This window comes from Trichoderma asperellum, chromosome 4 (assembly GCF_020647865.1).
Source record: "Trichoderma asperellum chromosome 4, complete sequence".
Lineage (NCBI taxonomy): Eukaryota > Fungi > Ascomycota > Sordariomycetes > Hypocreales > Hypocreaceae > Trichoderma > Trichoderma asperellum.
The window spans coordinates 4,950,491-4,973,604 of NC_089418.1; the positions used below are offsets into that span (position 1 = coordinate 4,950,491).

The following is a 23,114-nucleotide window of genomic DNA, read 5'->3' on the forward strand; positions in this document are numbered from 1 at the left end:
TTTAGAATAGTCGCTATGGGGAATATATTTAACATTCGCAACTATCGTCCCTTTCCAAACATTTCGTGCCATTTGCCCCTGCTCCCAGTGTTCTTAAGCTGTCCGCTTGCAGCAGCGGCATGTTCAGGCACAAGCTCAAGCTCGACAGTCTCGTGGATCGTAGAAATAGCGGCTATACCCTGATTTGAAGACGTAGATGAGGCCAAGGGAGAGAGCAGGATGACGGAGTTTGACGTGTTTTTCTGGCGGAGAGAGTAGGTTCTGTCGGGAGACTTGAGGAGGGCTGAGGTTTCGGAAGATTCTAGGGTGAGGCTGAAGCAAGGGTAAACGATGAAAAAGTTTTGTGTGAGCTACAGCAGGTTCAAGACGACTGAGAAAATAGACAATGGGGAGAGACAAACACTGGAGGATTATCGGATTCGAGGAGAGACTGGAGTTCGGGGGGCAGTTCGATGAGGCGGTAGCCGACGTCGTCTGGCTTGTGGCGCAGGGGGATTTTGATGTCGGCGCTGAACATTGCGTGTTTATGTTTATGGATCCTTTGAGGCTTAATGATTTTGGGGTTGATTTATGATTACGGATGAACAAGACTAGATGTTGCTGGAGATGAGCAGCCGGGAAGTTTATCTAATGGCGGTAGAGATTGATGTGAGATGAAGAATGAGAAAATGTTCTAGAGTTGTGATGGTCGTAGCTTTTGGCTGCGATGAGGTGATTTCGCAATTGCCTTGCGCAGATCAATTGAGGGCGATGAGATGAGGCTCAGGGTGGAGATGCGGAGGCATGTGAAAGAAGCTGTGAGTGAGATGAGGTTGAGTGGATGAGATGAGGCTGGAGATGAGGCTGGAGCTGGATCAAGAAAATTATCGATAGCTCAAAGCAGGTTAGTACGTCATGGCGAGTACGGACCTACTAATGCAGTAGAGGCACCCAACTCCGTGCTAAATTGGGGGCAGTTCAGGTTATTTTGAGCTCATGAGAGAATGGAAGAGAGCCAGAGAAAAGGGCGCCAACTGCGGGGTTCAAATCTTAGGCCCAGGCTGCGAGTCAGCAAGCTACAGTGGGCTTTCATTACCCAGAACGGGTACTACGAGGCGCTAAGCAGCTCCATCAGAGCTTGTGAGTGCATCGACCAATAGCTCCAATATCAATAGCTTCAGTGCACTTGCTGTGCCGCCCCTCATTCCAGCGCTTGCCCGCTGTCAACTGGTCGTTTCCAGCGGGGTCTTTAGGGGACCAAGGGGGGGCCCTGGACGTTTCACAAGCAGCTTGCCTTCATTATAAAACAGCTGGGGCCCCTGGCGCCGGAATCCTCAGGGGACCCTCCCCCCTTCTTAGGCAAATCAGTCTTTCAGCTGGGCTTGTTCGTGTTTGCTGGAGCAAAAGATGGGGATTGGAGATTGGGGACGGGCGTGTGTCGAGCAACGAGCAGCCCGAGAGCGGTATCTATTTTCGAGCCGCGCCTGTGGTCGCCTCGCCTCACCTCACCTCATCTCATCGTGCCGGGCTCAAGCAGTTTCGATATTGCAAGTCTCCTGCATAGGGCCGTAGCAACTAGCTACCTAGTACAAGTAGTGCTGCTATCTGGATACTAGAGGTAGTTTAATGAAGGCTTTGTAAGATTCCGGCTTTTCCCTTCTTGTCACTCTCAATTCTGTTTCTTGTCCTCGTTTGAGCCCCATTGCGGCCGCAGGGATCACCGAAGCCGTGTGGAAAAGCATCACGAAACAAAAGCCACCATACACAGTTGATGCTGTACACAAAACTCAAAACTCAACAAGCTCGACACATTCCCACGGCAACCAGATCGTTGTTAGGGCGCGGGAACTAAGCTTTGCAGCTAAATTCTGAACATACCGCTAATTGCTCTGACAATTTTTTGTTCTTGTTTCTCTTCGTTGCTAAGAACGTAGCCGTTAGTTGGCTCTTTTTAACTCTTTAATGAAGAAGCGCTCAAGCCACAAGCGCCCCCCAAAAAAGCCTCTGTTTACTTTCTGACGGGACCTAAAGAAATATAGCCTGCGCAGGGGCCCACCTCGGCCTGCTCTCCCTCACCCCTCCCATGCAAGTTGGCCGCAGAGAGCAGAGCAGCAGAGCAGAAAGCAGAAAGCAAGGCTTGACTCTTTTCTGTTTCTGAACACAGATCGCCAATCCCGCATTTCTTCTCCATCCCGCATCACACACCACACACGCTCTTTTCTCGATTGCCCTTTGCGGAACAAACAACGACAGCGACAAAGACAAAGACACGAACGGGCTGCTGACCAGATCCGGCCTGACGACTCCGAACAGCTGCGACAGACGAGACAGCCACAGGGAGACGAGGCCGGCCCCTTCGCCATCCATCACGACGCTGCAAGGGCAACGCCCGCCGACAGACATCCCTGGACTCAGAAAGAAACACGCTCAACCGCCGCGAGACCACGAAACACGCCCTCACGCCCACCGCACCAGCCGGCATCACCACCCGCACGCAGCTCGCCGGGCTATGAGCGCCGCTGGCCATTGAGACCACAGGTCCGCCTCCAAAGCCCACGATGGTGCGTGTCACGGACGAGCTGGCGCTCTCGCCCGAGCACATCGTCCTCTACCACGCCGCCGACCCGCTGCTGGGCCAGCTGCCCGTCCTCATCTTCCACGGGCCCTCGACCACGGCCAACTACACGCTCAACAGCTCGCGCGTCCAGGTCCACGTCTTCACGCCCGCCGGCTTCCAGAGCTTCCCGCGCATCACCATCTCGCCCAGCTCGCCCTTCTACAGCGTCGTCAACCACCTGCCGCGCGAGTTCCAGGGCGACGAGGTCTACCGCGGCCTGGCCTTTGGCCTGTTCCGCTACTTCAAGGAGCTGCCCGAGAATGTCAAGTCACATCTCAAGGCGACGTACCCGCCCAAGGGGAAGCGGCCCAGCAGTGCGCCCGCGCTCTTCAGCGAGCAGCATGCCGCCGACCTGGTCAAGGAGATGGTCCGCAGCGAAAACACCGCCGACGTCGTGGCCACGCTGGATGAGGCTCTGCAGACCCAGCACGTCAACAACGTCGACATCGACTTCATCCTGCCGCCCGGCTCCATTGTGCCGCCCCAGTCTTCCGAGCTCGAGGAGATGCCCGACGACGAGGACGACATCATCGACCCGACTCTGCGCCAATACGGCAACTACACACCGCTGGTCAAGCTGTTTGGCGAGCCCGTCTTCCTGCCCACCAGCAAGCTGCGCCGGGCGCCCTCAAAACCCACGCCGCTGAATCGCAACAAGACCTTCACAAAGGACCAAAAGATGGAGCTGCGCATGAAGATGAGCGAGCTCGTCGACACCGAGGAGCGCTACGTGCTCAAGGTGCAGGAGCTCGTCAAGACCGTGGCCAACGACTTCCGAAATAACGCCAAGAAGCGATCGGTCGAGAGTCTGAGTCCATCCGAAGAAGAGCTGGAAAAGCTATTCCCTAAATCGTCAGACGGCATCCTGCACGTAAACTCGGCCTTTGTCGAGGAGTTGCGCAAGATAATGAACGAAACCGAGGAGGATGCCGTGAAAGACATGGAGTCACCGACGATGAATCTGTCCTCGTCGACGAGGGCAGGCAATAATGCTGCTCCCAAGAAGGATCCGCTTGGCGCGTTAGCCATGGCCAAGCTGTTCCTTGAATGGTTCCCCAAATTTACCCAGTGCTACCAAGACTACATCAAGGCGAGTCAGCACTTTCCGACGCTGCTGAATTCGTTCCTGGACCAGCAGTCGAGTTTCCGACAGCGAGTGAGTAAGGCGGGAGAGCAGACGATTCGCTCGCTTCTGATTGAGCCTGTCCAGAGACTGCCGCGATACAGCCTGCTCATTGACCAAATCATCGCCTCATTACCCATCACACACCCGGCGCTGCAGCCCATGCTCAAGGCGCGAGACATCATCACCAACATCTGCTCTATGGATGACCCCCTGCCAGACAAACCTCATATCGCTAACCGCCTTCGAAATATGGTTGAGGCGTGGCCCGCAGATCTTGAGCCCCAGGGCCGCCTCATCCTAGCTGCTGACTTTTTAGAACTCTCACCGCCGTACCAGGCCACCGTCGACTCCGACGATGCTGGCATTTTCCTCTTATTCTCCGACTACATCGTCATGCTAAGAAAATCTGGCGACAACAACATGACGGGGCGAGATTTGCTCCGCGAGATCGACAAGCCCTCGGCGGCAGAGCTGCTCATTTCCATGACGAATGCTGCCGGCGGTCCTAGCCATTACGAGTTCATCTTCACGGGCTGGCATCATCTCGCAGATGTTCGTTTTACGGAATCAGCCGATGGCCACCTCATCTGGATGACGTCTAGCGCGGAGATGAAGGGCATGCACCCCGGCGAGCACAAAGTTCCCAAGGCCATCACCTCACGATGCTTCCTGCTGCAAGAGGCCTTTGAGGGCAAAGCTGCAAAGTGGAGCGAAGATGTCGTCAAAGCCAGGATCGAGGCACGGTTCCCCGAGGCAGAGAGAGAAGATCCCCGCTGGACCCTGCGATCAGTGCGAATGCCCGAGAATAACCTGGGCCTGCACGCCGCGATATTCCAAGAGGGCGCCGACCAGCTCATCGAAGGCCGACGCGAACCGGCCCCTATCCGGGTGGTGGTCGACCATGAGAAGGGGACCAAGGGTGCTCCAGTCGGACATTACGGCATCGAGATTGTGATTAACGTGACGAGCAAGAATATGAAGAAGATTTCTCTGCTCACGGTGGGACTGAATGGGAAGCAGTACCAGGACGATGTGGCTATAGAAGATTTCCTTCCCACCATGTCAAGGCGAAGTAAGCTTCTTTCCCCCCTTCTCCCCCCCTCTTTTTCTTTTCTTTTCTTTTTCTTCGTCTTTTTCTTTTTTTTCCTTTCTTTCTTTTGGTTCATTCAGTCTAACCCATACCTTCAGTCATGCAGCTATTGAGCGTCCAGTTCAATGTCTCTAACCGGGCCCTCACTGCCCCCATGGTCTCCTACCACTCCAAGATGCTGCGGACCCTATGTCTATCCAACCGCGCTGAAAAGACACGATCCTTCCTGGCAGCATCTCCTGTCAAACTGTTCACCAGCCTGTGGAGCGGCTCCAACAACGCCTCCGAGACTACTCTTTCAGAGGCAAAACATCCACACCAAGCCTCTATCCAGCGAGCTGACAGCCATCACTCCATGTATGGCTCCATCAGAGGCAAGAACAGCACTAATAGCAGGCAAGCAGTGGAAGAAGTGATGCCGGAAAATCCTCTTGTTCGACTAGAGCAGACGTTTGAGGCCTTCACCACGGCTCTTCAATACCGCAAGGGCTCCATCCACGGCAGGACTTTGTTACACCGCGCTTCAGCTGACGAATTGCTCGTCAACGACTTATACAATAGGCTCATCGAGAATCCCCAAGAGGTGGAAGTGGCCAACGACGTGGGAACCGAAGTTGTCTTTACGGCATTTGAGAACTTCCTCCACATTGCCTGGACTGAACAGATAGGACCTGTGACGACCATCAAGATGCTCGATACTCTGCAGGAGCGAGCCAACAAGCGTGTCCCGGGCGAGTTTGCCGACTTTGTCAACTTTTTATTCAAGGAGCTGGCCCCGCAGAATCGAAGGGCATTTACTGCACTGATTAAGCTGCTGGCCGATCTGCTGGATGGTTGCAGCAATGATAGCGATCGCGGTGCGCTGACGTTGGCGTTTGCTGAGATGCTAGTTACCGACGGCACAGCAGCAAACTATATCAACTTACTAGATCGCCTAGTCGATGATTGTGATAGGATATTTGGAGAGGCTACCTACGGCGGCTTTAGTTTGGCCGAGTTGCAGCTAATGGAGTCGTTCCAGACGCGCAGTAGTGGCGGCGTCGCGAGCGGCAACAAATCTCACCAGGGATCCGTGACATCCAACACATCTTCTCTGCGCCGCAAGTTTGGCCTTGACATGCTGATTCGGCAGAACTCGAATTCCAAGGAGGAGCGCACTTCTGTCTGGCGGAGTCTCGGCAAGCATCGAAATCCAGCCACCGGTGAGAGCGCGAGCATGTCTAGGGCGACGATGCAGCAAGCTCTGCGCCAACGGTCAATCGATGACAACAACATCATCCAGAAGAGATTCACGCTGGGCAGGCCGGGATCCGGAGATAGGCCCCACGTTGCTACTGCCTTCGAGGACCCTGCGAGACCTCCGAGCAACCATCGCATGGAGTTTCCGCTCGATACGATTGGAGAGCCTGCCTATGAACCATCGACGCCTGGAACACCCAGGAGGCATCATAAGAGGAGAAGCTCCCTGTCCGATCTCAAGTCACTGATAGATACGACTAGCATTGACGAAGATCCAGAGGCGGAGGAGAGGGAGAATGCGCTGCAGCCTCTTCAAAACACAAAGGAGACGTCGGAGAAGCTCAATGCTAGTCCCAAGATACATCCTCCTTCAAAGATACCCATCAGTCCCAATTCGTCACAGCTCCTCCGGTCACCCCGACAGAAGGAAAACTTTGCGACAACAGATATATATGGCAGCATACGGGGAATGAGAGCGGCGTCACCGATCAAGGAGATTCAGGCCAAGTTAGAACAGGCAATGCGGGGAGAATCTCCGACCAGACAGGACCCACCGCCTTATAGGAGGCCGAAGCCGACACACAGCAAAACTCTATCGACGTCTAACATTCCAACGCTGCTGCCGCCGAGGCCGATCCGACCAGGAAGCTCGTCCGGCGAAACGCCAAGCCGACAAGCGGGCAGCCCTACCCGAACTCCGGCACAGAAGCTCCGTCTGCAGTCTCCTCAGAAGCTGCGAGAGAGGTTGCAGACTGAGAAGACTGCTGTGGGCGAGGTGGATGCCATGCTACAGTCTGAGCTAGTCAAGATTGGTGAGGAAATGGCCCTAGTAAACAGCGGTACCTTGTCCGAATCTCAGACGGTCAATTTGCAACGGCTATCTCAATCTGTGGCGTCGCTGGAGGATCGAATGCCGGCGGTGATGCAGGACCTCCAGGACAAGCAAGACGAGCTGCAGCGAGATGTGGAAATTACGCTGAAGACGACCGAGTCGAAGATGCGCTCCATTGACCAGCTACATAAAGAGGCTGTAGCGGAGAACGAGCTGCTTTATGAGCGGTTCAATACCGAGCTGGCGAAGATTGTCAAGGCCCTAAAGGGTAAGGGCAAAGAAGACAAAGAGGAGCTCATTGTTAAACTGAAGAACCAGGGAGAAGAGCTGGCGAGGATGAAGAAGGAGAATGCGAAGTTGAAGCGTGAGATGATTAGCCTGCGGGCGGCGCTGAAGGGGACTGAGTGAGAAGAAGGAAAAGAGGGGGTGCGCTCCTAAGAAAGGAGAATTTATTGTGACATTTCTCTTCTGCTTCTTGTTTTTTAAATTGTTTGGAAGTTGGGGCTTTTTGATCTTCCTTCTTGGTGTTTTTTTTTTTTCTACTTCTATGATGATGGATGGCCATGGTAATGTCGGCTTTTTTATTTTGCTTCTGATGTTGTATTTTTCCGTCCTTACACTTTTTTTTTTTTTCTCTTACAAAATTTTTCTTGTAATAGACGCAGGACGACGGATGGATGGATGGATGATGGGATTGATTGATTGATGGATATACAAGCTGTATAAACTAATTTCACAGAAAAGAACAACTATTATTTCTGTAATAAAGAATGGAAGGGGTGGTTGGAAAGGGAAGGGAGGGGAGGTCTGGGAGTGGTTTTTGAAAACAAGAACTTTGTGGGTTTATGGGAGTCTTGGGGAGTACCTATTTCTTCTTATTAAATTTTTCTTTTGCTGTTTTTATAGCCCCTTGTGAAAAGGGATTTTGATATTTGTGTGTTTTTAGAATGGGCCAGCTTCTTCTTCGTCTTTTGTTTTTTTGATATGGAAGGGTAGATATTAGGGAATAAGCTTGAATGAAAGATGTTAATTAACTTCTTCCTGTTATATTTCCTCTTTTTCCAATTACTTTTATACCTGTTAATATTACGCGAGAATCAACTCAACACACCGGCAATGGACCCGTGTGATAGATGGAGTTTCAGTTATGCTTAACATCATCTTTGCCTTTATCTTCTAGACATGTTCTGTCTCGATAAGAGAGGGAGCCAAAGCTCAACCCCTCTTTGATGATGTAGCCTTACGAGCATTATATACTCCTCTACCAATCACCATACTAGATTCACAAGAAGGCTTTAAGATCCTGATTGAATTGGGTATCAATGCAGGATAGCGCAATGCCCGTCTAGCTGGTTTCAAGCCCTACACATCCGGGGTGGAAAGACAGTTATAATATTGAGAGTTCGAAGCGCATTGCTCAAGGCGTACCGAGACTACGGCAACATACATGTACTGACCGCAGCAGTATCGACTCCGAACAGTTGGCACATGGTAAGATTGCTTGTGGAGCACGGGAAAGCTTCTAACTGAGTACGGGAAATTTCGGGAGACTGAAGACAACAAAGACAGTTATCGGTCCTTCTGGTACGAAATATTAGAACCTCCTCCTAACGGCTGCAGTAATCTGTGCGGATCTCATTACCGTCGAGTACATCGCCAACATATATTTTAGAAGAGATCAAAATAAAATAATGACCCGTGTATACTCCCTTCGAAGGACCGTTGGGCGCTTAAAAGAATTGCAGAAGCTGCCAAAAAAGCAGAGGGAGACGACCTAGTAATTGAGGGTGAGAAGCCATGTAAGCCTAATAAATCAGAAGTTTAGGAGCTTTACAAGCGTTGGGAAAAGGAACAAGATTCGGCTATTGAGGAGCTGAACCAACACTAAGCATGGAACCCATCAGACACCAACAGGCACGTAGATACTGCTATGTAGATAAGTCTAAATCATTTTTACCTCTTCTGTTAATTAATTATTCATTGTCATTACTATGATTGGGGAATGCTTCCAGACGAGGTACTCGTTACGATCCCGCCAGTACTGTTGGAGTTTACGACTTCTGGCTCAGGCGAGCCTTGCTCCATCCAGCACTCGAAGAACAGAGGATCTGCTCTCACAGAACGGACTGGCTTCGTAGCAGTGCCCTTGAGAGATTCGCCCTGGTACGGCTTCTGCTTGGTTGGGGGCTGGAGGTTGGGCTCTGAGGGGATCCATGGCTGGGGATGCTGCGTCATCATCAAGTTGTTAGTTGGGTTTTGTTACGTTCGCCAGAAGGAGCATTGCTCTCTTCTCGCTTCTCCTGCTACGTGTTATTTTTGCTTACACCTATGGGAGCTTCAGCCTCGTCTCTCAACTCCAGGGCAAGTGTGAATGTGCATCCCTCTGGCAGCTTCTCAGCGCCCTGCGCCGCATAAGCAAGTCTCTGCAGCGCTCCTCTGAGAGCCTCATGGATGTCGGCCCAGTTGAGTGCATCTTGCACCTCGGCAGCGGCTTCTTCGTCCTCTCCCTCTTCGGAGTCGTTGTCTTCTTCGTCTTCTGGTTGTTGATGAGAAGTCGGTGCTTCCGAGTCTGTTGCAGCTGCGACAACTCCATTCTTGAGCCCCCAGGCTGGGAAGCGCTCCACGTCAAAGACCCATCGCTCACGGACTTTATTGCTGCTGCTGCTGGCGCTGTGGACGACGAAGACGATGCGCTTGACGGCGCCGGCGTTGAGCTGGTTTGAGATTGCGGAGACGGCGTCGTTGATCCAGGCGCAGACGGCGGGGTGGCGGGATTGGTGGACGGGGAGATTGAAGGCGCGGGCGGTGAGGAAGGATGCTGATGGGTAGAGATTGCGGTGGTAGAGGAGCGAGTGGATGGCGATGGTGAGGAATGAGGTGAAGGAGGAGAGCAGGGGCGCTGCGGCGAGAAGAGGGAGGGAAGGGCCTGAGGAAGAGGCTTGGTCTGGACGAGGCTGATTGTGGTGTTGGTCTCGCTGGCGATGGGCTGGTGGCGAGACCGAGGCTGACATTGTGCCGTGATGGCTGCGGTTGTGGTGTTTAGTAAAAGGAAGGAAAGGAAAGGAAAGGAAAGGCTTGGGAGACGTGTTGGTCGTGTTTCGCGTTAATGGGGGAACGCCAAGTCATGTGATGGCTGGTGGCAGGTAGCTCCTCCTTCACTAATCGGCGTCAACCGACAGTGCTAATTCCTCAGCCAGCGTACAGTTGGTCAGTCCACTGAAGCTCGAGATGCCCCGCCCATAGGGCTGAGCTCCAGCTATATGTAGAGCTCTTGCGGAGGCAGCAACAGCAATGACGCATTTTCAACCCGACTTTGACTTTAACAACATCACTTGAGCCTGTATACCCAGCTTGTTTATCAGCCTCAAACAGCACCGCATCACTGATTTTATCATATTGAGAGACGTCGTTATCAAGCTTCTCTTTTTTTCAACAATATACCGCTTAATATCCTCTGCTCATACTCATCAACCATGGCTGATGCAACAGCGCCTCCGCCTCTAAGCACAGCTGCCGTCCTCAAGTCCATGGCAGATGCCCTGCCTTCACATGTCCAAGGCGACGACTCGTCCGATCTCGCCTCTTCATACGAGGCCATCGCCCTGCTTGTCCACGCATATCTCGCCTCTCTCGACTTCAGACTATGCGGCTTTGATGAAGACAAGCTCATCCGTAAGCTCTCACTTACCCCACTAGCATCGTATCATACACTCGAGACTCATCCAAAAATCCATGTAGCTGAATGCGCTTCTCTCGCCCCTCGTCTGCCTCCTCAGTGGAACAATGGATTCGGCTCTCTGTCATTCGTCTACAAGCACAAGCAGTCCTCCATGACCTTTGTCGTGCGTGTCGATCGAATGGGCTCAAAAGTCGAGATCCGCGGCCTCGCCGTCGGCGCTGAGAACATCCATCGCTTCGAATACACTGTTCGGGACATCGTCCAGTCCAGGAACCTGCCCATGCGCATCGCCCTCGATGCCCACGGAAACGAAGACAGGAGTGGCCTCCCAGAGAAGCTGAAGAAGCTCTTTGTTTCAAATTATGCCATCGAGCGCATCCTGAACGACACAAGAGTCCAGATCGTGCAGAAGCTCATTCCGAGTCTTCAAAAGGAGGGCTATGTCGAGACCGAGGAAGCCGAAGCAAACGCCAGAGATGAAAGGCGGGCACAGGAGGCTCGGGGCGATCCCAGCGCTCCCTACAGGCCGGCAGGTAATCAGCCTCGGCCATATATGCCTTATCCGCAGCCTGGACTGCTGCCTGATAACGCTCACTATCGACCTCCGCCTGGTGACTTCCCGCCTCCTGGTTTTGAGGACGAACACCAAATTCTCAGCCCTCCTGGCCATTATATGGGTGGGCTTAGGATGCCCCCGAGCAACATCGGCCACGACGACCTCAACCCTCCCGGCCTTGGGCCTCACGATCCGCTACGAGGCTCATTCGTAGGCGGAGGCCTCCCCCGTCCAGGCGGCTTCTCGGGAATGCACCCTACCTTTGACGATCCGCTATTCACGGGCGAAGGCGGCTGGGGAGGAGATGGACCGCACGGATCTGGCTACGACCCGCAAGCTCCTCCAGGAGCGAGATGGGATCCAGTGAATCCTAGTGGCGGACCGAGGTTTCCCGGCCATGGAGGACGAGGCGGTGGCAGAGGGGGGTTTAATGGGGGAGGGGGAGGATTTGGGGGCTATAGTGGAGGCTTTGGAGGTGATATTATCTAACTGATTCTTATCCCCCTTTTATTTTTACGAAGTGTATGATGGAAATGATTGGAGTTTGAGTGTACGAGTATGTTATTAACGTTTGGTATGGCATTCAACAGAGTTGAAAGAACATGAAGCAAAACAAGAATATCAACTACCTGACTTTTCCAATTCTCACTTTTCATTCCAGATTAACAGTGGACCCAAACTGGGTTATGTCTTATTCTCTATACTATCAAAGGTATCTATCGCCACAGCATCTCTACCATCGCAATGCTTTCGTTTCAATCGTAATCTTTAGCTAGTTTTTTCTTCTCTCTCTTTCCATCGTTCGTTTTCTCTTCTTCTTGATTAAAGCCTCTCTCGCCCACTTCATTTATACTGTAAAGACAGGATTCCTCCGCATACGATTTTTTTTTTTCTTCTTTTTGGCATTCCTATCCAGGATAGCAGTCAATTAACGTTAATCCATCCTCCTCTGCATAGCTTTTTCCCGAACAGTCACTTTCACGCATCTCTGCTGAAGTATAAACGTTTCGGACATGGTGCAGCCCCCCTACTGGCCTGCAGCATTGGCCACCTCATTCAGCTTCGCCTTCTCGTCGTCTGTCAGCATGTTGTACCACTCCTGGAAGTTGGCAACGTTCTCTCGGCCGCAGCGAATGAAGAATTCGGTAAGGTACTGCTGAGTCTCGTCGTCGCGCTGGCGTGCGCTGGAATCCATTCCATAGGCCATGAGCTCGGCCTTTGTTGCGCCCAGGGAGAGGTCGAGCGTATCGTCTTCGTCCTCCCAGCCCTCTTCGTCGTTGTCTTCGTCATCAAATTCTGCAGAAGTAGCAACAGCAGCAGAGGCGGCATTCGCAGCAGCTCGGGCGCCCGAAGCGGACAGGAGCTCCTCAATCAAGACCTTGACAATCTTGAGAGTGGCAGGGATGATGGTGTACTTGTCGGGGTCTATTTTATTGGTTGATGCTCTATTAGTCTCTTGATCTTCACTTATGTACTGGTGGTACAGTCGGTCCATAATAGCGGCCGTACTGGGAATACTGAAAATGCTTGTTGACATACTCTTCTTGGCGCGAGAACGGGTCTTAATCATTCCATCGTCTGCGCCGACGATTAGATCACCCTTGACCGAGGTTTGTGCTACTCGGGGGTCGTTGAGTGAGTAGAGCTTCGACAACGCAATGACGCTACCAGCACGTTAGCAAATTCTACATTCTATTCAAATCAGGTGGTCTCGTGTGTAGATTTCTTCGACGAACTTTTGTCTAATCTCATCGTAGCCGGCAAAGTTAACAGAGTTTTCGAGCCACTTGGCCAGAACAACCTGAAGGCCGCTCTCTCCATTGATCTGGATCTGGCTAAGGAATTCAACGACATCTTGCGCACCGCCCAGGGACAGTCGCGCAAAGACGAGGATGAGGGACTGGATGAAAGCGGCGGCTTGCGCAGTGGCCAATCGGTTAGCAACCGCCTGCAGAAGTTGTGGCAGGAATGGTCCCAGGCGTTCCTGTCCAGCCTTCTCCACCAGTTCGGCAGCCAATCCTCCAACCTCAGAGGCAGCATTGTCTTCAATGGAAGGACCCAAGAGTCGATCAATAATGTGCAGGCAGACTTCCAAGCCAGATCGTCCGTTGGAGTCGTGCCAGTTCAAGACCTGCTGGTGGTCGTGCACCAGAATCCACTTGACTGCCTCAGATCCGGGCCGCAGGACATCACCCTCGGTCGATTCCATGAGCAGACGGTTAAGCTTGGGGAGTACAGCAGCCACGAAGCCCTCTGGGAGAGGCTCTGAGGCATGCTCTGTCAAAACGACCAGCAGCTCTGTTGCGACCGTGACAAGAGGGTTGTCCTCTGTGAGGTTGGCCACATCGAATGCACCAGTCAGTGTTGGCAGAATGCGAGCGCACAAGGCGGCATATGAAGAGGCGTCTGAGAGACTACCGACGATATCCTCAAATGCTTCTGTAACCAGCATTGTGACTTGGAAGTTGCTAGCTCCCAGCTTCGCCAACAGGAAAAGGAGGTCCACGGACGGAATGTCGCTAGAGATGGCAATGTGGCTATCCATGCCGATGGCAGCCCTGAGGGCCTCTGTCAGGGTGACGAGGAGCTCGTCAGCCGCTTCCATTTCCTCGGGGTCCTTGCCGTTCATGTACGCCTGGATGGAGGCGATAATGGGCGTCTGACGGTCAACGGCCACACGCCCCGAGCTGATCAAGCCTTCAATAGCCTTGATGCACGCGACTTGCACAACCTCTGACTCTTCAGTTGTGATGGAGTGCACAATGCGATCAACCAGGTTTGGCGGGGTCTGGTGCGAGCGGCCAATGATGCCACCCACCAGGTATCCTCGAGCGCGCAACAGCGGCTGCTCGGACTGGTTGATGGAAAAGTCGACGAGCTCCAGGTAAGCGTTGGCAACCACGTCGGGGAGAGGCTTGCTCAAATCCTCAAAGTCGCTGACAAGCATGACGAACAAGTACAGCGCCGCCTCCTGGCTTCTCCATGCGGAGGGGCTTTCACCTGGGAAGAGGGTCTTGGTGTATCCAAACAGACCATCAACCGTCTTCTCATTGAACCACTCGCCCAGCTTAATGAGAAGGTCGCCAGCAGCAGTGCGAGCAGTGTAGTTGGCCGTGACTGAGGTCTCCTCTGCCAAGTATAAAGAGCAGTCAAAGTCCCAGAGTTCCTGCTCCTCGCGGGTCACTCGAGAATAACCAACAAGCATCTTCATAAGGTCCATCATCCAGGGGACTTCGTGGCCGGACGCGTGGGCCTGCAGATGGCTGTCGAGCTCGGCCTGGACAGGGGGCGCGCGGAAGCACTGGTTCAGGAAGTCAAGCTCCTCCAGGATGAGAAGGTCGAGGGTATAGGGAAGGTTGTCTGAGTCTTCCAGGCGAGACTGCACTTCGTCAATGATATAGAGCTGCTCGTAGGCGGCTTGCATAATGCTAAGCTCTTCCCACACCGCGGTAAAGAAGATGGTGCTCTGGGGAAGGAGGAGGTTGGGGAAGACTCTGCGAATTCGGAGGAGAGTCTTGACTACTTGCAGCTTGAGAGCAATAATGCTGTTCCAGGCCTCGGGCTGGGCGCCAGAGCTAGAGTCGCCTTCTGGCAGGCGGCCTTTGAGCACAGCAATAAAGAAAGGGTTCCACTGCGTCAAGAGCTCCTCTGCAAAAGTCTTGACCTCCTTGTTTTCGTCCTTGACCATGTTCATCAGGTCGAAGCATCCTCGGAAGACTGAAATGGCAAGCGCGCGCAGCATCGGCTTTCGGTTCTCGTTGAGGGCCACCTCGGTAAGGCCTTTGGCAATATCTTGGGCCATGGAGAAGAATTGATCCTCACTCAAGCTTTCATCGACCAAGTCGCTAAGCACCCTCAAGGCTCCGTGGAGCTGAGCATCGTTGCCAGTCGGGATAACGCCGAGGATGGTGGGCAGCAGTGCGGGCCATTGCTCGGGAAAGTCGTGGATGGCAACCTTGCCAACAGCATAACTAGAGTATGGGGAAGCCGTCTTAGCTTGCCAGTTCTTAAACCCGCATAAAGTGTCGGTGCAGGTTTCGATAGCCTTTAAATCAAGGCAGAATTCGAAGCGACTACCAAAATCTTACCTGGCTGCGATCTTGACTTTTCTGTCCTCCTCAGGGCTCAAAGCCACCTCCAACAAGGTCTGCTTTAGGATCTCTCTGGCTTCATCAGAGATGGGGATCTGGGGCTCATCGTCCAGTTCCTCGACAGCCCAATTCTTCTCGATAAACAATCGCAGCGTGCTAAGAGCAGACTGCCGAATGCTCGTGTCGATGGATGAGTGAGCGGCGATGCGAGCAAGCGATATGGGGAAAGCAGGATTCGTCCGGGCTCGCTTGATCTCGATTTCAGCAGCTTGGCGGGGTGCTTGTTCGGGAAGCTGAGCGTTGGCCAGAAGCTGCGCCAGTTGATCCTCCATGTTGGGCGTCGGCGATGGTTAGGACGAACAATTCTGGCGCGGATAGGGCGTTGGGTGCGTCGTCCGGTAGGCCTCTTTTTTTTTCAGCCTCTTTTTTCGCTTGCTTTGTTGTATTATTCCAAACGCGGGCCCTGCGAATGAACGATGGTTCGTGCCAAAATTGGTGTTTAGGAGGGGAGATTGATGGTGGGGGATAAAAAGAAAAAGGTGGGGGGGTGACTGGCAGCGCGCCTGTGGTTGGCTGCCCAGTGCCAAGAAGCGATAAGACGCAGCTCTCTCGATAAGCACGTGTATTTTCAGGTGAACTCGGGTATCTCAGCTGGTCAAATACGTGGATGGGGACATGCTTGAGTAACCACGGTACTTGGCCAGCTTGGTCAAACTGCTTGTTCCAGGGTAAGCCCCGGCTCTATTGTTCAAGATCGATATAAATGAATCTTGAAGACGAATGTATTTAGATTGCTATTGAAGGGAATGTAATTTATTTTTTATTTTTTATTTTTTTTAACGTTGCCTCTGATAGGAGGTAGCGACAGTATTAAATACTCTAGTACCTCGTGTTAGTATTGATACGAAATGCCAGAGGGGTAGGTACTCCATACGGAGATCCATCATCACTTTCCCAAGAAGCTTGATTCAACTCGTCTATTTGCTGGCCAGCGTTGAGCAGGCTATTTTGCAATCAGCTTCAATGTCTACATAATCAACAAGAAATTCTCGCTTGCGCAACGCGAAGCAACATCTGCTGCGTAACAATGCCACCACTTTCGTGAACAACACTTTCAACATTATCCAGGTTTTTCTTTTCTACATGCATGCAAAATATTATACCCTGTATACCTACCATAGAGATTTATTGCAGCTTCTAAGAGGTGGGCAAAGATACGAACAGTGAAGAGACTGGAACAACAGAAGAACGCGATGGCGGTTGCTGAACTCAGTCGGGCAATAACAGCTACCCTTTCGCAGCCCCGCCAGCACATTATCACACAGCAAGATGAGGGTGCAGATGACTTTGAAAAGGCCTTCAAAGCTCCTTTTCGCTGACTGAGGAACGCGGCATGGAGTTTGTAATTCGGTTACTGGATTGGTTCAAGGAGAACCCGACGAATGCGGTGGTGTGGAACGCATTACCATCCAAAGAAGCTCGCGATGCTTGGCTGGTGCATATCCTCCATGATGTCCGAGGCGACGAGGCGTCTTGCATTTTCTGTGAAAGAAGAATATTCAACGACATCACTATAAACAATGTTGTATTCTCTAAACGAAACTAGGGGCATCCCCCGTCAGCTTAATAAGAAATTTACACTTCTATGCATCTGAGTCTATCCCATTGGTCGCCTTACCCATTAGGATACATGTATATACATCTACTCACACTATTCCTTCGGCCTTCTAGAATCAGTGCCGCATCTAGAGCATCTCACTCCTGCGAGCCTAATGACAGATGAATGCTGCAGGGCCTAACAAACGCGTGCAGACCGGATCTCGCCGGTGGCTGCTTTGTGCCAGATTCTCCCTTGCATCGACTCCCTCTTGCGTGGCATTTCCCCTCTTCCATAATCTGAAAAACAAGCTGAGTTGGCTCTTTTAAAACAAGCTTATTATTGTTTCACACCATTGTTTTACAAACAAGGGAAAAAGAACATCCGATGGACGGCTATCTCTTCCAGAGCATCATCTCTCAATTCCGCGTATCTTTCCGCTATCTATATGTATGTGCCTTACCTTACGTGTGTACCGGCTACTTATCTCCCGCCTATCTGCCGTCGTATCGCGTCCAGAGATAGCAGATAGCGGTGGTGGTGATAGCGATAGCGGCTCGATCAACGGTCTATCGGCCCCAGGCACCAGCATTTTGACTCCCATTTCTGCTGACTCGATGAGATGGGGTAATTGAAACCCATCGCCGCTGGCTCTGCGGGATGGCGGGTCCCTCCACACTCCAAGGCCCGGCAATTTTCTGGCTCCACCCGCTATCTGCCACTCAGATCACCCTGTGCTGTTTAGTTATCGTCGCTTGTCGCTGCGTATCACCGCCGCCCAATGGGGGGGACAAGCAGGGCATCTTCGAGAGCCCCGGCCTGCGTCGTTCAAGACAATGAACGACTTTATTAACTGCAGCACTACTTCGTTTTGGTACTAGAATTGCCGAGCCATGGCCTCTGCTTGCCCACTTGCAGCGACATGTGGTGGGAGAGAGGGCGCTGTCCGCTGATAGCGGCAAAAACCTCCAAGGGCCAACAGCCATCAATATCAGCAGTTTCGACAGAGCCTGGTCTCGCACTCCGCTTTTTTATCGCATCTCAGCATCTCGTTCTATCTGCGGAGCAACGTCGCCCAGCCCGGAAGAGGAAATCTGGTAGATAAAGCCTCTGGCCTCTCCCGTTTTCTGCGCCACCCGCTGTCCAGAGTTCAAGCCTCTGACGATTACTGCGCCGATCACCCAAGCACAAACACCGACTCTAGCAGTCCAGCTCTTGTACATACACGGTTGAGCTATCGAAGGAGCACGGGCGCATATTGGCAGTCAATAGGAACCCGGCTCGCGTGCTCATCCTCGCAACAGTGGTGGATCACCGGCCCCTCCATCCTCGAGATCAACTAGAAAAACCCTGGGCTCTCACGTCATTGGTGCGTCGGCCATTCCATTGGCTGCTGCCACTTGTTGCGACCGTTCTTTTTATTGTTATTGAAAAGAGGAAACCGACTCTCTATGCTCTCGACTTCGCAATTGCATTCTCCATCTTCTTGAGTGGCTCATCACCATGTCGTTGCGACAGAGATTCAGATCCCTGGCGGATAAGCTGGCTGTTGAGGCCGAGCCGGGCCTTTCGACCACGCAGCTGATGGTGCGGTCCTTGCTTTTTTCCTTTCTCTTCGTCTCATACCTAAACTCCCCTTTGCTTGACTTGTCGTGATATCGCATCACCCGTCATGTCCTGTTGTATTTCTCAGGAATTTCCCTGGGAGGACAACGAAATCGAGACCGCCAGATCAGGCGAGATAGGATGAGACGAGCGAAGACGCGGTGCTGACACTCTTCCTAGCTTGTCAATTATGACCTGAAACCCGTTGAGAAAGAGCGTCGGCAGTGGGGTCCGTGGAATTTTGTTGCGTTTTGGATTGCAGACTCCTTCAACATCAACACATGGATGATTTCATCCTCCATGATCATCGCCGGTCTGTCATGGTGGCAGGCGTGGATATGCGTCTGGTTAGGCTACTCTATATCTGCTTGCTTCATTGTAACGACTGGACGAATTGGAGCTACGTACCATATTGGTTTTCCAGTCATTGGTCGTGCATCTTTTGGAATCTGGGGGAGTCTATGGCCGGTCTTTAATCGCGCTGCCATGGGTAAGTGAATACGATGATCAACCTGGCGAACTTTGATTTATTTTCATACGATGAAGGGCATTCATGTGTCGCTTATCATATCGCTTGCTAACACAATTCCGTTCAGCATGCATTTGGTACGGAGTTCAATCTTACATTGGCGGCACCTGCGTCTATCTTATGATCCGCTCGATATGGAAATCTTGGGACAGCTCCAAAATGCCGGGAAATTTTGGCACCAGCGCCACCAACACACCAGAGTATGTTTCTTTCGTCATCTTTTGGCTGTGCTCCTTGCCAGCCTTGTGGTTCCCCGTGCACAAGGTTCGACATTTGTTCACCGTCAAAGCCTATTTTGTGCCCGCTGCCGGTATCTCGTTCCTGATTTGGGCCTGTGTGCGGGCTGGTGGTGTCGGCCCCATCATTAGACAGCCTAGCACTCTTCATGGGAGCAAGCTTGGATGGCAGTTTGTCAACGGCGTCATGTCTTCCATTGCCAACTTTGCAACTCTTGTTGTCAACGATAGTGACTTCACTCGTTTTGCACGTAAGCCCAGGGATGCTCTTTGGTCTCAGCTCTTTACGATTCCACTGGGCTTCGCCATTACTTCCTTTATCGGCATCATCGTTTCTTCGTCATCAACCATCATCTATAACGAACCAATCTGGAGCCCTCTGGATCTCCTTGGAAGATTTATCGATGATGGTAGCTCTGGCCAGAGATTCGGCGTCTTTATAATCGCCTTGGCATTTGCCTTGGCTCAGCTAGGCACTAACATTGCCGCCAACTCTGTCTCTGCGGGAACCGATATGACAGCACTACTCCCACGCTACATCAACATCCGCCGAGGATCATATATTTGCGCCATTGTTGGTTTGGCAATGTGCCCGTACAACCTGCTCAGCAGCTCCAACCAATTCACAACCTACCTTTCCGCTTACAGCGTCTTCCTCTCCTCTATCGCTGGCGTCATTGTTTCTGATTATTACCTTGTGCGGAGGGGTTACTTGGATACCAAGGAGCTATATGATGGTCGCAGAAATGGGCCTTACTTTTACACGTGGGGAATTCACTGGCGAGCTTATGCTGCATATATTAGCGGAATCGTGATCAATGTTGTTGGTTTTGCCGGAGCGGTTGGCACCAAAGTACCCATTGGCGCCACGTACATTTACAATCTCAATTTTTTCTGCGGGTTTATCGTTTCGCTGGCCACATATTGGCTGTTCTGCAAGATATCTCCCATTCCTGCTACTAGCGATCGGTGGATGGAGGTTGGTGATCATCTTGACGATGCTCAACCTGAGTACGATACGGGTAGTCAGCAAAGTTATGATGAAGAGAGGGATACGGCAGTCAAGGGGCATGATAAGAAAGACACCGTGCGTGTGACGGATTTTTAGACGTATATCACGAGTTACAGTCTTGTTACAATTTAATGACCATTTAGATTTCTGTTTTAAAATGTCAATTCAATCAAAAGTTCAAACTATACCACCTATAGCAGATGGCACGCCTGCATAAATATTTTCACACTCACCCAAACCAACAGCTTCTACTACTTCTACTACTTCTACTACTTCTACTATTTCTACTATAGATAGAATGCACACATAAGAAATCATGATGCTTTTATTCAATGCAGCTTCATACATATTGAATCAAGCGCTCGATTTTGAGGACACTATCCGCTCAGGGTCCTGCAATCTCGCCAACTCCAATAGCAGGCGATATACATACACACCCATATCCACGTCCCTCAAGGATTCAGAGAACCACTTCCTACCGCGATCTGCAATCTCCTTGGCCGTCTGCTGACCCTTTTTCGTCGAGGTCAAATACATGACCAACTCGGGTAGCTCCTCCATGCCAAGGCTGACGGGAATAAAATGCACCCACGGCAAGAGGCGATCGTCATGCCACTCACGAAGAATAGTTTGCTTCAATGGTGCTGAGTTGGAAGCCACCATTTTGTACCATCGACCACTGATGCCGTTGCCGTCGAGGTCAAACGCTAACCTCGAATGAAATGCTGCGTCCTTATCCGCCCAGGCCCTTATGCGATAGAGAAAGGACTGCTCTCGACACGCTACTGTTGCGCATTGATAGACTCTTGTAAAGGCAACATCAAATAGCCTGCCACTGAGAAAGGAAGATGCTACCCGCTGTACAACACCACCCTTGTCGGCGAGATATGTATACTCTTTCTTATCCAGCATCTGAGCCAGGCTTACGAATCGGTGCCTGTGATAATTCTTCCACTGCGAGTCTGTAGCATATGCCCCAGATGTAGAGCCAGCCCAGTAAACGTTGTTCCGTTTTTGAGACCAGTCAATGTCAAGTGTTTCGTTGTAGATGAACTCTGACTCAATGTATGCTGGGCTTGGAAACAAAATGTCGCCCATGGTGGACAAGGACCCAGTGGATAGTATTGGAACTATACCCTCGAGCAGCTGAAATGAAGTTGGGCTCATTAATAAACCGTGCATTTGTCGGTAGCTAGGGTGTTTGCAGATATCCTTAGAGGAACGTCCATCTTGAATGAATGGCAGACCGAATGAGTTGATTGGAGGTGTGGTGTTGGTGGCACTTTGAACCCCAACTGGGTCGCAGTGTTGTGTAAGGGAACTCCACGTCGGAGTTCGCGAGAGGCTTTTCAATTTGATGCCTGATACGTGGTTAGATTGTTCATGATTTCTGGGGAATATGACTCTTGGTTCATCCAAGTGGTTGACCAAAAAGTCCACGTCCGGCAGGCCTGAGACATCACCCATGAGTTGGTTAAACAACTTGCTCACATGCCTGTCATTACTGCGCCAATTGTGGACGCACTTCGTAGAACTCGTCTGACCAGAGAATCTACATTTCCAGAGTTCGTTTCCTGAGTAGAGTTGCACATCCGTTATGGCCTGATTAATTTGTTTACCCGTGTAATTCCACAGTGGCATAATAGATTCATAAATAACATCAAAGTCATCAATGATTTTTGAGTTGTGGGATTTGGCATAGTTGAACCACTCTTCAAAGCCAGGCGGCGGCTCATAATTATATCGACGACGATATTCGTCGCAAGCGTCAGTGTAAGATTGGGATTGGCGAAGTAGTAAATTGTTAAAGTCAGTGTTTGCTCGCCTAATAATGGTCTCAACGGGATGCTCATGTGAATTGGCGAATGTCACCGCTCTTAAATGGGCAGTTCGGATAGCAAGTATATTTGCCAGGTAAGAAACAACAGGAATAGCCAAAAATATCCACAGAAATCTGAGGTTGGATACTTTCATGGTTAACGCCACGAGTTGTCCCAGAATTAGGCCAGAGCCAACGATGTTAGCCAATGCTTGTGATTCAAAAGATTCTATGAATGGGTTGCGTGTAGCAAAAATGGTCAAAATCTTAATGACCGCGACAGCGACCCATGAAAAATGATGAGCCTAAAGATGTCAGAACGAATTCGAGAATCAGGGGCAAAGGCGTGACGAACCGTTTCAACAGCAAGAAGCCAGGTAACAGCTTTGACGACACCACCAAGCAGTATTGCGCCAAGATCAAACGGCACAAACCCGAGAAGCACACGCTGGATGACCAGTGCAATTAGCAAAGAGCTGGTGATCCGCGGAGTAAGAGATGAAATGTCGGCCTCTATATCGACAAAGGGTGTGACAGAGCATACTGCTGCCGACTTTGGTAGCAAAGTCCCATAGATAATGACAAGAGCCATGAGCTCAATGGAGGACAACACTGAAGCAGACAAGCTCGGTAACTGCCAACAGGCCAACGAACAAACTCCAAACAAGGAAATCGCCACAGAACCCCAGGTGGTGATCGCTAAACTTGCCCATCCACCCGACTGTCCTGTCTTTAAACGCCGGCATTGGAGATCTAGCTGCCCCTCGATCAGAAGTAATAGTGGTATCAATACGGGCTACCATCGGTCAGCATAGATTTAGGAGTATAGCGGAGTATAGAACGGTCTCACTTTTAAGAAACCAGGAGTGTTATTCTCAGCAGAGCAAACAGATGCTACAGCTATAGCCACACCGACAATCCAGCAAGAACCCGTTCTGGACTTGACTTCATGTTGAAACGGAAAATCTGGACTCTTGGCTCTAGCGCTAGGTCGTCTGATACACTTGAATAGAAGCAAAAGTATGACCCAGCTCAAAGCATCGGATTCGGCCTGTACAGATCTCGACGAGGTCCAGTATTCGGCTGCACTAGCGGCGAGGACACTTC

The 23,114-nt window shown here is 51.4% G+C and overlaps 7 protein-coding genes across 8 annotated transcripts; 3 read left to right on the forward strand and 4 right to left on the reverse strand.

The window, feature by feature from the left end:
• Positions 1–11: 11 nt before the first annotated feature.
• On the reverse strand, positions 12–794 carry TrAFT101_008038 (uncharacterized protein). The gene is made up of 2 exons (XM_024908374.2): positions 402–794; positions 12–312 (listed from the first exon to the last, which is right to left on the reverse strand). The coding sequence occupies exons 1-2, from the start codon at positions 515–517 to the stop codon at positions 42–44; spliced, it is 387 nt and encodes a 128-aa protein (XP_024758846.2). The 5' UTR covers positions 518–794; the 3' UTR covers positions 12–41.
• A 1,361-nt stretch (positions 795–2,155) lies between these two features.
• TrAFT101_008039 (uncharacterized protein) lies at positions 2,156–7,880 on the forward strand. The gene is made up of 2 exons (XM_066128218.1): positions 2,156–4,794; positions 4,911–7,880. The coding sequence occupies exons 1-2, from the start codon at positions 2,538–2,540 to the stop codon at positions 7,289–7,291; spliced, it is 4,638 nt and encodes a 1,545-aa protein (XP_065984335.1). The 5' UTR covers positions 2,156–2,537; the 3' UTR covers positions 7,292–7,880.
• A 918-nt stretch (positions 7,881–8,798) lies between these two features.
• On the reverse strand, positions 8,799–9,904 carry TrAFT101_008040 (uncharacterized protein). Its single transcript, XM_024901973.2, has 2 exons — positions 9,208–9,904; positions 8,799–9,109 (listed from the first exon to the last, which is right to left on the reverse strand). The coding sequence occupies exons 1-2, from the start codon at positions 9,892–9,894 to the stop codon at positions 8,873–8,875; spliced, it is 924 nt and encodes a 307-aa protein (XP_024758844.2). The 5' UTR covers positions 9,895–9,904; the 3' UTR covers positions 8,799–8,872.
• A 220-nt stretch (positions 9,905–10,124) lies between these two features.
• Positions 10,125–11,751, forward strand: TrAFT101_008041 (uncharacterized protein). Its single transcript, XM_024910672.2, has 2 exons — positions 10,125–10,555; positions 10,622–11,751. The coding sequence occupies exons 1-2, from the start codon at positions 10,357–10,359 to the stop codon at positions 11,605–11,607; spliced, it is 1,185 nt and encodes a 394-aa protein (XP_024758843.2). The 5' UTR covers positions 10,125–10,356; the 3' UTR covers positions 11,608–11,751.
• On the reverse strand, positions 11,433–15,741 carry TrAFT101_008042 (uncharacterized protein). The gene is made up of 4 exons (XM_024908373.2): positions 15,207–15,741; positions 12,855–15,089; positions 12,658–12,782; positions 11,433–12,543 (listed from the first exon to the last, which is right to left on the reverse strand). Exons 1-4 carry the CDS (start codon positions 15,539–15,541, stop codon positions 12,146–12,148), a joined length of 3,093 nt encoding a protein of 1,030 aa, XP_024758842.2. The 5' UTR covers positions 15,542–15,741; the 3' UTR covers positions 11,433–12,145.
• A 1,575-nt stretch (positions 15,742–17,316) lies between these two features.
• On the forward strand, positions 17,317–20,474 carry TrAFT101_008043 (uncharacterized protein). Of its 2 annotated transcripts, XM_024908372.2 has the most exons (3): positions 17,317–18,393; positions 18,592–18,901; positions 19,008–20,474. In XM_024908372.2, the coding sequence occupies exons 1-3, from the start codon at positions 18,310–18,312 to the stop codon at positions 20,282–20,284; spliced, it is 1,671 nt and encodes a 556-aa protein (XP_024758840.2). In that variant the 5' UTR covers positions 17,317–18,309; the 3' UTR covers positions 20,285–20,474. The 2 variants fall into 2 exon arrangements, with proteins under 2 accessions (XP_024758840.2, XP_065984336.1); XM_066128219.1 differs by having other exon boundaries at positions 17,317–18,901.
• A 68-nt stretch (positions 20,475–20,542) lies between these two features.
• On the reverse strand, positions 20,543–22,599 carry TrAFT101_008044 (uncharacterized protein; the record flags this gene model as incomplete). The annotated part of the gene is made up of 2 exons (XM_066128220.1): positions 20,543–22,312; positions 22,363–22,599. 2 exons carry the CDS (start codon positions 22,597–22,599, stop codon positions 20,543–20,545), a joined length of 2,007 nt encoding a protein of 668 aa, XP_065984337.1.
• Between the last annotated feature and the right edge of the window lie 515 nt (positions 22,600–23,114).